Consider the following 12,252-nt stretch of genomic DNA (forward strand, 5'->3'; position numbering starts at 1 on the left):
GGCTGAAAGTAAAGAATACCAGAAAGATGTTTACTTGTGCTTTATTGCCTATGCAAAGGTTTTTGACTGCATGGATCATGACAAATTATGGATACCATCAGAAAGAATGGGTATTCAGAACACTTAATTGTGCTCATGAGAAACCTGTGCATAGACCAGAGACAATTGTTAGGACACGGAGATACTGAATGGTTTAAAATTAAGAAAGTTGTGCCCCAGAGCTGTATCCTTTCACCATACATATTCAATCTGTATGCTGAGCAAATAGTGTGAGAAACTGGATTATATGAAGAAGAACGTAGCATCAGGATTGGAGGAAGACATTAACAACCTGCAATATACAGATGATACAGCCTTGCTTGCTGAAAGCAAAGAGGATTTAAAATACTTACTGATGAAGATCAGTGACCACAGTCTTCAGTATGGATTTTACCTCAATGTGTAAAGAAATCAGAAGTCCTCACCATTGGACCAATAAATAACATCATGATAAATGGAGAAAATATTGAAGTTTCCAAAAAGTTCATTTTCCTTAGATCTACAATCAACACTTATTGAAACAACTTTCAAGAAATCAAATGACATATTTCACTAAGCAAATCTACATAAGACCTCTTTAAAGTGTTTATAAGCGAAGATACCAGTTGAGGACTAAGCTGCGTGTGTCCCAAGCCTTGGTCTTTTCAATAGCCTCATATGCATGTTAAGTTGGACAATGAATAAGGAATACTGTAGAAGAATTGATGCATTTGAGTTATGGTGTTGGAGAAGTACCACGGACTGCCAGAAGAACAAACAAATCTGTGTTAGCAAAAGTACAGCCAGAATGTTCCTTAGAAGCCACATGGAGAGACTTCATTTCTCATACTTTGGACATATTATCAGGAGAGATCACTCCATGGAGAAGGACATTATGCTTGGTAAAGTGGAGGGTCAGGAAGACTCCCAATGAGATGGATTGACACAGTGAAAGCTACAATGGGTCCAAGGGTAACAATTGTGAGGATAGTGCAGTGTTTTGTTCTGTTGTACATAGGGTTGCTGTGAGTCAGGACCAACTCAATCGCGCCTAACAACGGCAAGAAAGAAGTAATGTCTTCTTATTGTTTTCATTGTTGTTGCTGTTGTTAAGTGCCGTTGAGTCGACTCCAACACATAGCGACCCTGTATAGGGTTTCCGAGGAGCAGCTGGTGAGCTTGAACCACCAACCTTGCAGTTGAGATGGCTTTGCAGTCTGGCACATTAACCCACAGTGCCACAGCAGGACTCCATATTGTTTTTATTAGTTGCTGTCAAGTCCATTTCAATTCATGGTAAACTTATATGGAACATTGTCCAGACTTATACCATCTTCATGATATTGTCTCTGGAATAATTGTTAATATAGACCACTGGCTATTTTAATACAATACAAGCCCTTCATGATTTGTTTTCATTTTCTTTAGGCTTATGGAAAAGATGAATGTGATACGCAGATAAATGAAGCTGTCTTGTTTCTCTCTATTTTTGTGTTTCTTTCTGTCTGTTGTAGGCATTGAGGAAACAGACACTGGCCCAGATTATTTCACCTAGTAAATTAAGGATAAATTAAGGATAAAGATCTCTGTGTAACTCAGCAATGTTTTTACTTCTTGCCTGCAGGTATCCAGGCACAATGCCTCAACACTGCAGACCTGACATTAACAGGAAGTAGAAGACTTCCTTCCTTATCCCCTCCATTTTCCATCCTCACCATGTCTTCTACTCAGGGTAATGGGGAACACTGGAAGTCCCTGGAGTCGGTGGGCATTAGCCGCAAAGAGCTAGCAATGGCTGAAGCCCTGCAGATGGAGTATGATGCTCTGTCCCGGCTCCGGCATGACAAGGAAGAGAGCAGAGCCAAGCAGAACACAGACCCCTCTCTTATCAGCTGGGAAGAGCCTGTCCTCGATTACTATAACAAACCAGCGGGCAGGCTGACTGACCTCAAGCTCCTACGCGGTCTCTCTGGCTCTGATCCTACCCTCAATTACAACTCACTCTCCCCACAGGAAGGCCTGCCCAACCACTCTACCTCCCAGGACTCCCAGCCTGGCCCAGATCCCTTGCCCAAAGCCTCCCTGTCTGGAGACTATCTCTATATTTTTAATGGTTCAGATGGGGGACTCTCTCTAGCCCCAGGACCAGGAGACACGGATAATTCTTCCAAGAAACTGTCCCCACCTCCTCTGCCTCCCCGAGTCTCTATTTGGGACACCCCTCCTCTGCCTCCCAGAAAGGGGTCCCCTTCATCCTCCAAGATCTCCCATCCCAATGACATCAATACTTTGGCTGATCAAACACCAGGCAAATTGCTAGGGCATCAGATCCTAGAAGAGGAAGAGCCAGGAGGTGGGGGTCAGAGATACCTGCTGAATTCCGTGGACTATGATAGCATCAATGATGCAATTACGCGACTCAATTTGAAGTCGACTTACGATGCAGAGATGTTGCGGGATGCCACCAGGGGCTGGAAGGAGGGACGAGGGCCCCTGGACTTCAGTAAGAACACCCCTGGAAAACCTGTAGCCCGGAGCAAGACTATGCCACCTCAGGTGCCCCCTCGCACCTATACCTCCCTGTACGCCAACCGAAAGAACGCAACTCCTGGCAAGAACCGCCGAATTTCTACCGCTCCGGTGAGGACCTCACAGTACAGCTTTTGTGCCCATTGCTCCATGTCACTCAAAAACAAGGCCTAGTCTCTTGTTGTTCCAAACCCACATCCACTAAGCCCTCACCCCTTTAGTCCTCCCTTTTGCTCTACCAAGAAGTCCTGGTGATGGTGGCTACATGTGTGACTGTAAACTGAAAATGTCAGCCGTTGGCACCCACCAACTGGCTGTACTGTGGGAGAGAGATATGACAGTCAGTTCCTGCTAAGATTTCAGCCTTGGAAACCCAATGGTGCAGAGCAACTCTGTCCTGTAGGGTTGCTATGAGTTGGAATTGACTCAGTGCTGGTGGATTTGGGGAGGGTTTTCTACTTCTGCCATCAGGACCCTGGGCTCTGGTTGGAGGAGAGGTCCAGATTACTTTTGGATGAGGGCCACTTGCTTCCCATTTCTGAGCCCCTGAGTACCAAAATCCCTATACAGCAATAAGGGTCAGCCATAATTTTTGCCCCTGAATCCCACCCAGGCCCTGGTGCAGAACCCCCCCAGCAACCCTGCCTGATCACCTTTGTTAAGCTTACCAAGTAGCTTGTCCAAAGCTACACAATAAGCATTCCATCTTGCTCTGTCTTGTCCCAAAGTCCACCCTCTTTCACAGTGAAAACATTTGGGAAAAACATATGCAGTATCACAGTAACAACCTTGCTTTCCCCCATATATACATAGCATAAGACCAACATGGTGGTGGTTGTGTGCTGTGGAGTCGGTTCCGACTCATAGCGACCCTGCATAGGGTTTCCGAGGCTGTAAATCTTTACAGGAACAGAAAGCCATGTCTGGTAGATTCAAACTGCTACTAGGACTCCTCATAAGACAGCACAGTACTTGCACAGATGCTCTAGTTGAATCTCAGGGGCAGCTTTGGTTTTTTTTCTGGTTTGAAAAAAGCTTCAGCAGCATCTGCATGGGTGGAAAGATCTGACCACCACTATATGTTTCACCCTTGTCCCCTAAAAGCCCTGACCCAGAAGGAGTCAAGAGACCTCTCCCTGGCTGATGGCTTCTGTGGTAACTTGGGGTTCCAGATTATTTCATCCCTGTGTTCTCCTCACCCACTGTCTACAGACCACTGGGGTTTTCCCACCTTATGTTGGGATATTTCCCAGCTCTCTGGAAAGAGCTACACACACACAGTTCTTCCTTCCTTTGCTTCTGCTACGAGAGTTCCCCCTCACCCCCACAAAAGCAGAATCAGTCCTGGGATCAGCCACAAGCTGGGATCTCAGAGCTTTTTAAAGGCTCCACTTGAGAGGTGGGGCTGCTCCCTCCCGCTATTTATAGGGCCTGGGAGTCCTGTTCCTCGAATAGAGCTGGGCCTGCTTGAGCTGGGCCTGCTTACGGGGTTAGGCCACTCTGGTAGGTGGTCACCTCTGTCACTTCCTCTCTCTTGCCTCCCCTACTCCCCCACCTTCCCCTAGCTCCTGTGTGTCATCTGTGTTTTGAAAGGGAGCTCCTTTCAGAGTCTCCTTGAGGAAGCTAGGGCAGAGAGACAGGCTTTTGCCGGTTCTTAGCAAGGGAAATGCAGCCTTGGTCCTCTCCACCTCAGCTTGATGTAGGGGCTCAGCCTAATAGGAGGGGGGACCTCTTGGACCCTCGGCCCACTCCACCACCCCGCCTTCGTCGGGTTTCCAACCGAAAGGACCTTCTTTATCCTGGGCCTACAGAGCCAGCTATGGAAATGGTTGGCTCCAAATGCCAACTCAGTACCCCTGCTGCCAACCTCTGCCTGGCAGACCCCCCCAGCCAGCATCGGGCGATGCCACCAGGGCCTGCCAGCCGGGCGAACGTAAGTGGCTTTTGTTTTCTTACGGTGCCAGTGAGTGGTACTGAAAGGACATGGAAATGGCCTTCAGTGGTCACTCTGTTCTTGCTCTTGCTTTCCCCTCCTTCTCTCTCTCTCTCTCTTCCTCTCATTTTTGTGGGTTAAATGCTGACAGTGGTACTATTGTTTTGACTGGGACACAGGCATGAAGTTGGCAGAGATAGGGCCTCACATGCCAACTGCCCCCACCACCACCCTCCCCTTCCGACCCCCATGCACACGCAGGGGAGCAAGTCGAGCAGGAAAGTGTCACCCAGAGGAAGCAGTCTGGATGCTCAGATGAGGAATCAGTTGCTGCCATCTCCCCTGAGGGTCCGTGAGAACTGAGAAGGGCAGGTGGGGAGGGTGAGAGGTGAGATGTTGATGTAAGCAGCTGTCGCCCTGGGCCCCCTGGCTGCCTCTGCTGCTCTGCTTCTTCTGCCGGATGCAGACTGGGGACTCCCATCCAGCTGCAACTGCATTCCCCCACCTCCCCAATTGGCCTCCCTGGTTATCCTGTGCAGGCTGGCCAGGCAGAAACTTGTCACGCACCAGCTCTCTCCCTCTGCTTCCTCTTGCTCAGGGCTGGGCTGCAGGTCTTGTTTGAGGGTTACTCTAGAACTGGTCATGGGTGACTGAGAAGAGCTCTGGGGTGGGAGCACCCTTGAAGTCTTGTCTGAGATGATCCCCACCACCACACACGTCTTCTCAGAGAGCAAGTAAGACCAAGCCAGGCTCCCTGACATTCCAGCTGTTCAGAACCAGAGGACTTCAGAGTCTGGAGTTGCCAAGTCTTGTACCAGCTTCTCCCTGACCCAGACAGCTGCTTTGATGCATTCTTCCTCAAATAGCATTTGCTGAGAAGGCACATATATCTGAGTCATCACCTTCATCTAAGGGCTCTGGGGTGCTCTTAGGCTCTGGGGTGCTCAAGCTTTGGAGCACTTGTAGATGTTGTGGATGTTCAGGAGTTTGTCTATGGTCAAGCTTCCCTGGGGGCCATTTGGGCAGGCCCCTAGCCCTAGCCTCTGTGGTGGAGCCAGGGACACAGCTGCCTGCTAGGGGTATCCCCAGAAAGCATCACTGTGCACTGCCTCTGACCTCAACCAAAGCTTTATCTCCTGTTTTTCAACTTGGCTCTTGGTCTCCTGGGACCACAGATAAGTGTATTCCTGGATGTCTCTTATTTTCTTACTAGTTGTTACATGACTGGGAAACCTATAGTTTGAGAAGAGTTTAGAGTTGGGAGTACCCACCCTGGAGAGGGGCTGTCATGATGGAAAGGGTACTGAGCCAGCTGCTCTTCTCTTAAAGGTGAGCTCGCGGCCCCACATGGTCGCCAATGGACACGAGTTGTTTGAGGTCTCAGAAGAGAGAGATGAGGAAGTTGCTGCATTTTGCCACATGCTGGATATGTAAGAGTTAAAGGATGGGGTCAGGGATTTGGGAAGGGTCCTTGGGACTGGGGAGGAGGGTCACATATTTCAGAACATTCTTTAAGAAGGAAGAAGAGATGTATTTAATAAACATTCATTTATAGCTGTGGGATGTTTCCTATAGCAGATATTTGGAGGCATTTTGACATTCCAGAAGTTCTACATTTTTAACAGAATCCACAAGACCTCCATCTAACAGTCCAGTTATCCTTGTCACTTTAGGCTCTGGTGCTCAGACACCCCTAGGAGCAAATGCTCTTCAGGTAGAGATAAGAGTATGAGCTGGCACTAAAAGAGAAAGGAAATAAATTCAGAAAAAATCCTCTGATAAACTTAATATGGGCGGCTTTGTCCTTTTAGAATGATCCCTACTGTTCTACTCTGCTTGGGAAGCATTTTGCAATTGTAGCAAATGTCTCAGGAATGTCACTTCCCAGAGGAGCTTGCCCACTGCCCTGGTCCTGGCCTGCAGGTCCAGCTGAGTGGGAACAGGGGGTTCCAGGGGGCCTCTTCTGAAGGCATAGTGAGGGTCCTTCTCCCTCTCTTCCTGCACAGCCTTCGATCTGGCTCTGACATCCCAGACTACTCCCTCACCGGCTATGTCTGGAGCGCAGTCACCCCAAGCCCAGAGCACCTTGGGGATGAGGTAAACCTGAAGGTGACCGTGTTATGTGACAGCCTGCGGGAGCCACTCACTTTTACCTGCAATTGTAAGTTAGTAGGGGATTGAGCATCACTTGGGGCGTGGGAGATGAGTGGTCCTGGAATCAGAGAATCCTTGTGACCCCAATGAGGGGCCTTGGGGAAGCTCTGTTGGAGGACTAGCTCTACGGCCAGTTTTCTAGGCCCACAGTCATCTTCCCCAATCCTGACCAGCTTGCCTGCTGCATTTTGTTGTTAATGGTGCTGGAGAAGGCTTAGCAGGAATGGGGGACCAGGGTGGGAAATCTAACACCATTGACATGGGCTCCTGCCCCGTTCTTTCAGGTTCCTCCACTGTGGATTTACTCATCTACCAGACTCTGTGCTACACCCATGATGAACTAAGGGCTGTGGATGTAGGCAACTTTGTGCTGAAGCCTTGTGGGCTGGAGGAGTTCCTGCAGAAGTGAGTGGCCTGGTGGGAGCAGGCAGGGTCAAGTGGTAGCATTTGCCTGCTGGGTCGAGGGGTTGTGAAGAGTGTTCAGGGAGCTGGTGCTGGGCTCCAGGCTGGCAGCTCTCCCCCAGCCCCCCAGTTGGGACCCCTGCTTTCTGGGCACATTCTCAGCCACATCACACTTTCCTTAAGGGCTCTGTCTTCTAGCAGGGTTGGCTGGCTTCTTGAGCCAGATCTGCTGTGGAAGGAGCTTGGATTAGGCAAAGACTGGGTCTCGTCTGCTTCCAAACTTGTTCATGTGGGGAGATGTGTGTACGAAGTAATGAAGAACTGTGTGGGGGTTTCTTCTCCTGCTCGGTGGTGTCTTTATGTCCAGGGGAAGAAGTAACGCTTGAGGAGTCTAGAGTAGCAGCTACAGATACTCTTGTCTTCCCTCTACAGCTGCCAACAAGCCTTCCCTCACTCCCATTGACTTGTGCAGTTGGTTCTCCTCACTATCGGCTCACCTCCAACACTTCCCACCCAGTGGCCTCTGCAAAAGGCAGCCTCCCTGGAAAGTCTGATGCAGACCAGCTGAGACAAACCCCTTTCCACTCCCTAGTCTGTGGAGATGGAGGTGATGAAGGGAAGGCAGGGGCAGATTAGGAGTAGAATCTCGCTCAGGTGGAGCCAGCAAGAGGGCACTAAGCAGATAAGAAGGTCAGTGTTCCTCCCGAGATTGCAGATTGGCTACTACCCAGAAAACATCTCTGGCCTTGAAAAAAGCAGGCCTAGGCCTTCTTGTTTCAGAGTGTCCATAAGTGCTCTTCCTAACCCTCTCACGCTCCCTTCCAGGTATAGATGCAAGGCCTCTTGCTCTGTATCTTGAGCAAAGGGCTGGCAGTCTGCATTGCAGAGTCATTTCTCAACTGAGCTCTTCAACCTTAGGTTATTGTGGGGCCCTTTCTGGCCTCTGTGTCTTCATCTGGAAAGCTGAGGGGACAAAGGGTGGGGAGGCAGGCTGCTGAAGGAAGTCCAGGGGACACTAGGCGATATTGTTTGAAGGGGTTGCTCTCACCTGAAGGAATATGAAGGAGTGCTAGATGTGGGTGTCCTGCCAGAGAGAGCCCAGGCAACCGGCACTATTACAAGGGGATGAGGGGCATATTGGACATATTGAGCAGCTGGGCAAAGCTATACGGCTGATTTGAAGTCGGGCTTACTGCTCCTGGTTGTGAGACTGAGCTGAGACTGAACCAAAGGGCAGTGAGTAAGTATTAGCAGGAAAGGACCAGACCAAAGAAAGGAATAGATGAGGGTCTGGATTAGATTGTTATTGTTGTTAAATGAGCCAGTTCTGACTCAACAGCTACCCTGTGTAGGTTTTCCAATGAGCCGCTAGTGGTTTGAACTGCAAACCTTGTGGTTAGCCGTCCAATGCTTATCCAATGGCACCACCCCACGCCTCCTGGATTAGATTGTTGTCGTTAAGTGCTGTCGAGTTGGTTCTGATTCATAGCAACCCTGTATACGATTTCCAAGGACGGCTGGTGGGTTTGAACTGCCAGCCTTTCAGTGTGGTAGTCCAATACTAATTCTATAACATTGCCCCAGGACTCCTGGATGAGATTGTTGATAAATGCCTTGGAGTTGGTTCTAGCTCACAGCGACCTTGTGGTTCAAACTGACCTTGTGGTCCAGCACTTTATCCTGCAGCCCCACACCATGACTCCATACCAGGATTAGATAGAGACTGCTTCTTCCCTCATAGTTCCCCGACTCCTGGAGCCTCTGAGTCTAGGGGTGGATAGCCTGCCAGGTTTTGACTTCCCACCAAGGTCTAGGAGCAGCGCCCTGAGTGAGATGGAACAGGATGGTCCTCGGCCCCTTTGCTCTCACCTGAGTACACAAAGGAACATTTTCTAGGTCCCTGACTCTCAGCCCTGGTGTCCCTTCCGCCCTTTGAGACTTTTCTGTCCCTCCCACCCCAGAAAAGCCCAGCGCTGGTTCCAGATCCAGAATCCCTGGGTGGTGCAAACAGTTAAGCAGTTGACTACTAATTCAGAGGTTGGTAGTTGAAACCTACCCAGAGGTACCTGGGAAGACAGTACTGGTGATCAGTTTCTACTCTACAAACATGGAGTCCCTATGAGTCGAAATTAACTCCCTGGCAGCTGGTTTGTTTGCGTTTTGGTTTTTGGTTCCAGACCCAGCCTCCAGGTCACTGAGCATAGGTAACTGCCCTGGAGTAGTATGGAAAGGACCCTGCTGGTGGGGGAAGGCCAGGGGTGGTTGTTTCAGAAAACTGCTAGCTCCCAAGTAGCCCTCAGGTTTCCTACCTTTTCTAGTAGGAGGGGCTGATACTAAGGGAGGAGCTTTAAGACAGGGGTGCAGGCTGCTCTCTGATAAGAACTTTTAGGGTTGGGTTTCCTGCTATATCCCCCACCCCTACCACGCTCTTCCTTCCTCCCAGGATACTCCCATAGACCTAGCCTCAGTCCAGCCTCTCCACCTCCAGGATTTGACTGCAGCTCATTCTTAACAGTTTGGGAGTCTTGACCCTATCAGGATGTGTGGAGAACTCCCACTAGGTCCTAGGTGGACCTAGATTGACCTCAGGCCCTGGAACCACCATTCTCATCCCCTGCCCCTTTGCTTCACTACACCCCTTCAGTATCTGGCCTAGATCCCCATCCCTGCGAGGAAGGAAGTCCCTTTCCGGCTTCTGTTACCCAGCCATTGGGACCCAGCCAACCTGAAGTGCTGGCTTGACACTAGAACTCGTGGTCAGCCCCTCCTCCTGGGCTTCCTTTCTGACTCAGGTGTGATTTGGGGGGAGGCTGAGTCACAGATGGGACTTCCTGTATTTCCTTCAGCTTTTCTGAAGCAGAGGAATCTCGTGTGGGTACCTGAATTGTGGTTAAGTACACAGGTAGGTGTTTCTCAGGAAGGCTGTAGAGACTTTTGTGGTTGTCTTTATGGCACAGTTGGAACTGAGTTGACGGCACTTAACAGTGGGGATGAGACACAGAACTTGGGTAGATTTGGGGAAGAACAGATCTGGATCTTGGTGGGAGGGCTTTGCTTGGTACCGTGGGGGGTAGGAGATGTAGGACCACAGTGTAGAGAAAGGGTGTCAGTACCTGAGCCCCCATGCTGAGCCCAGGCTGACTCTCCTCATGTCTCCTCATGGTTGTTTCATATACCAAAGCCCAGACAATGACCTCCTCTTGAGAAGTCCCTCTGTTTTCCACCGTCTCCAGCTGCTCCCACCCTTGGAGTAAGCCAGTGATAGCGGTGTAAGTAATACATACCAAGGAGACTCACTGTTTGTACAAACCTGGGGTTAAGTATATCAGATGGTTTGTTGAGACAGGCCTTTCTCTGCTTCTTCCCCCAAACTCCATCGTGGCATTTTCCAATAGCACATGTACTACCCCCTCAACCTCCACCTTTGTCCTGCTTCTCTCTCCACAAGGCTAAGTATGCATCTCCCTCCACACTGAATTCCCAGGATGCTAATGGTTTTGTACCCTACCCTACCAGCAAGCATGCCTTGGGCAGCCATGAGTACATTCAGTACTGCCGGAAGTTTGACATCGACATTCGGCTACAGCTGATGGAGCAGAAGGCTGTTCGCAATGACCTGGCTCGGACGGTTTGTATATGGGGAGGCTGATGGACGCACACAGTTGGGAGGGTGGGTGGGCAGTGGGTAGGAGCACTGGGCAGAGATAATGCCACTGCCCTTCTCTGAATAAGATATTTCTTATACAGGTGAATGATGACCAGAGCCCTTCCACCTTGAACTACCTTGTCCACTTACAAGAGAGGCCAGTGAAACAGACTATTAGCAGGTGAGAGTGGGTGCCATCTTGGACATGGTCTAAAAACAACTTCCACCAGGCAAACAGGGATTCTTGCAGTTGTCAGGGACTGGGGTCCCACCGTTCTATTGCAGCCTCCCACCCCAGAAAACATTTTATCTGTTCCTCTAGCACTGTGCTGACATTCTCTAGGGGAGAAGTGATGAAGTAGAAAGGATCCTCCCTCCTTAAGTCATTATAGAATGTATGGAAAGATGAGGACCTCATTCAACTGGAGCTTGATTCCAGAGCTGAGGAGAGGGAGGGAGGGAATGGGTCTCCCAGTGCACTGGCTCTTTCCTGACCTCTCCTATGTTTTTTTTTTCCTGGCCCCCAACTCCCCAGGCAGGCCCTGGGTCTTCTGTTCGACACTTACCACAATGAGGTGGATGCCTTCCTTTTGGGGGATGTGAGTACAAACCATGGGGGCTAGCCCAACTGACGAAAGCTCCTCTCTCCTCTTTCCTCATCCCCCTGGGGTCAGCCAACATTCTGTGAGGTCTAGAATAGATACAGAATTGTGTCTAGCAGGGCATTTCTTTTCACCTGCCTAACTCATGGCCAGACCAACACTGTAAGCTGTTGGGCAGCTGACAAGTTTGTCAAAAGAAGCTCTGCTCCTCAGCAGAAGTAGGTCAAGAGCTGTGCCTGGCGCCCCACCTCTGGAGTCAGGTGCCTCCTCAGTTGCTGTCTTGGAACATGCTTTGGAATGCACATCCTATGAGCAGGGACCTGTGTCACAGGTAGAAAAATCATCAGGAAGAGGAGCTTCCCAAGTATAGGGAGGACCCAGGACTCCCGTCACCTGGCACAGCTGCCAATAAGGTTCCCCTCGAGTAGTGTCAAGCCTTAACACTCAGGATTTGCCCCAAATGTCTTTGAGCTAAAGAGACTCAGACAGTGCTCTTCAAAAAACAATCCCTGTCTCATTGGTTCCTGTGACAGTGGTCACTGAGTCTTCTCTTGTAGGGGTGCAGCAATATATCTTGTTCGACCCTCTGCCTACTGCCAGAGCCCCTTCTAAAGCAGCCCTCTGATCATGTACAACGATGAAGGGCAAGTCCACTCCACACCGATTGTGTGCTAGTATGGCTCTGTACTAGTGGCTACTGGAGACAGAAGTATAAGATAGGCTTAGCTTCTAGCGAGCTTGTGTTCTTGGTAAAAAATGGGATAATGTTAAATGATCAGTAGGCAGAAGAAGATGGCTAAGAGTTCATCAGAGGCTCTTGGATGGTATTGGAGATGGAGATTGTCTAGGGCTAAAGCATCCAGGGAAGAAGCTCTGGAGGCACCGTGATAAAGCACTAGATGCTAGCTGAAAGGTCAGCAGTTCAAGCCCACCATATGCTCTGCTGGAGAAAGCCATACTTCCTTGGA

General features: G+C 49.8%; 1 protein-coding gene across 2 annotated transcripts in view; it reads left to right on the forward strand.

Moving 5' to 3' along the window:
* Positions 1-1,645: 1,645 nt before the first annotated feature.
* Positions 1,646-12,252, forward strand: part of PIK3C2B (phosphatidylinositol-4-phosphate 3-kinase, catalytic subunit type 2 beta) — a 90,666-nt gene continuing 80,059 nt past the window's right edge. For both annotated transcript variants that reach the window (XM_006834099.1, XM_006834100.1), the window contains exons 1-7: positions 1,646-2,658; positions 5,810-5,910; positions 6,487-6,641; positions 6,919-7,039; positions 10,553-10,664; positions 10,784-10,863; positions 11,218-11,281. In XM_006834099.1, the coding sequence (XP_006834162.1) occupies positions 1,735-2,658; positions 5,810-5,910; positions 6,487-6,641; positions 6,919-7,039; positions 10,553-10,664; positions 10,784-10,863; positions 11,218-11,281 (1,557 nt within the window). In that variant the 5' untranslated portion in view covers positions 1,646-1,734. The remainder of the gene's footprint in view (positions 2,659-5,809; positions 5,911-6,486; positions 6,642-6,918; positions 7,040-10,552; positions 10,665-10,783; positions 10,864-11,217; positions 11,282-12,252) is intronic.

The sequence above is a fragment of the Chrysochloris asiatica genome, unplaced genomic scaffold (assembly GCF_000296735.1).
Source record: "Chrysochloris asiatica unplaced genomic scaffold, ChrAsi1.0 scaffold00009, whole genome shotgun sequence".
NCBI classification, from domain to species: Eukaryota; Metazoa; Chordata; class Mammalia; order Afrosoricida; family Chrysochloridae; genus Chrysochloris; species Chrysochloris asiatica.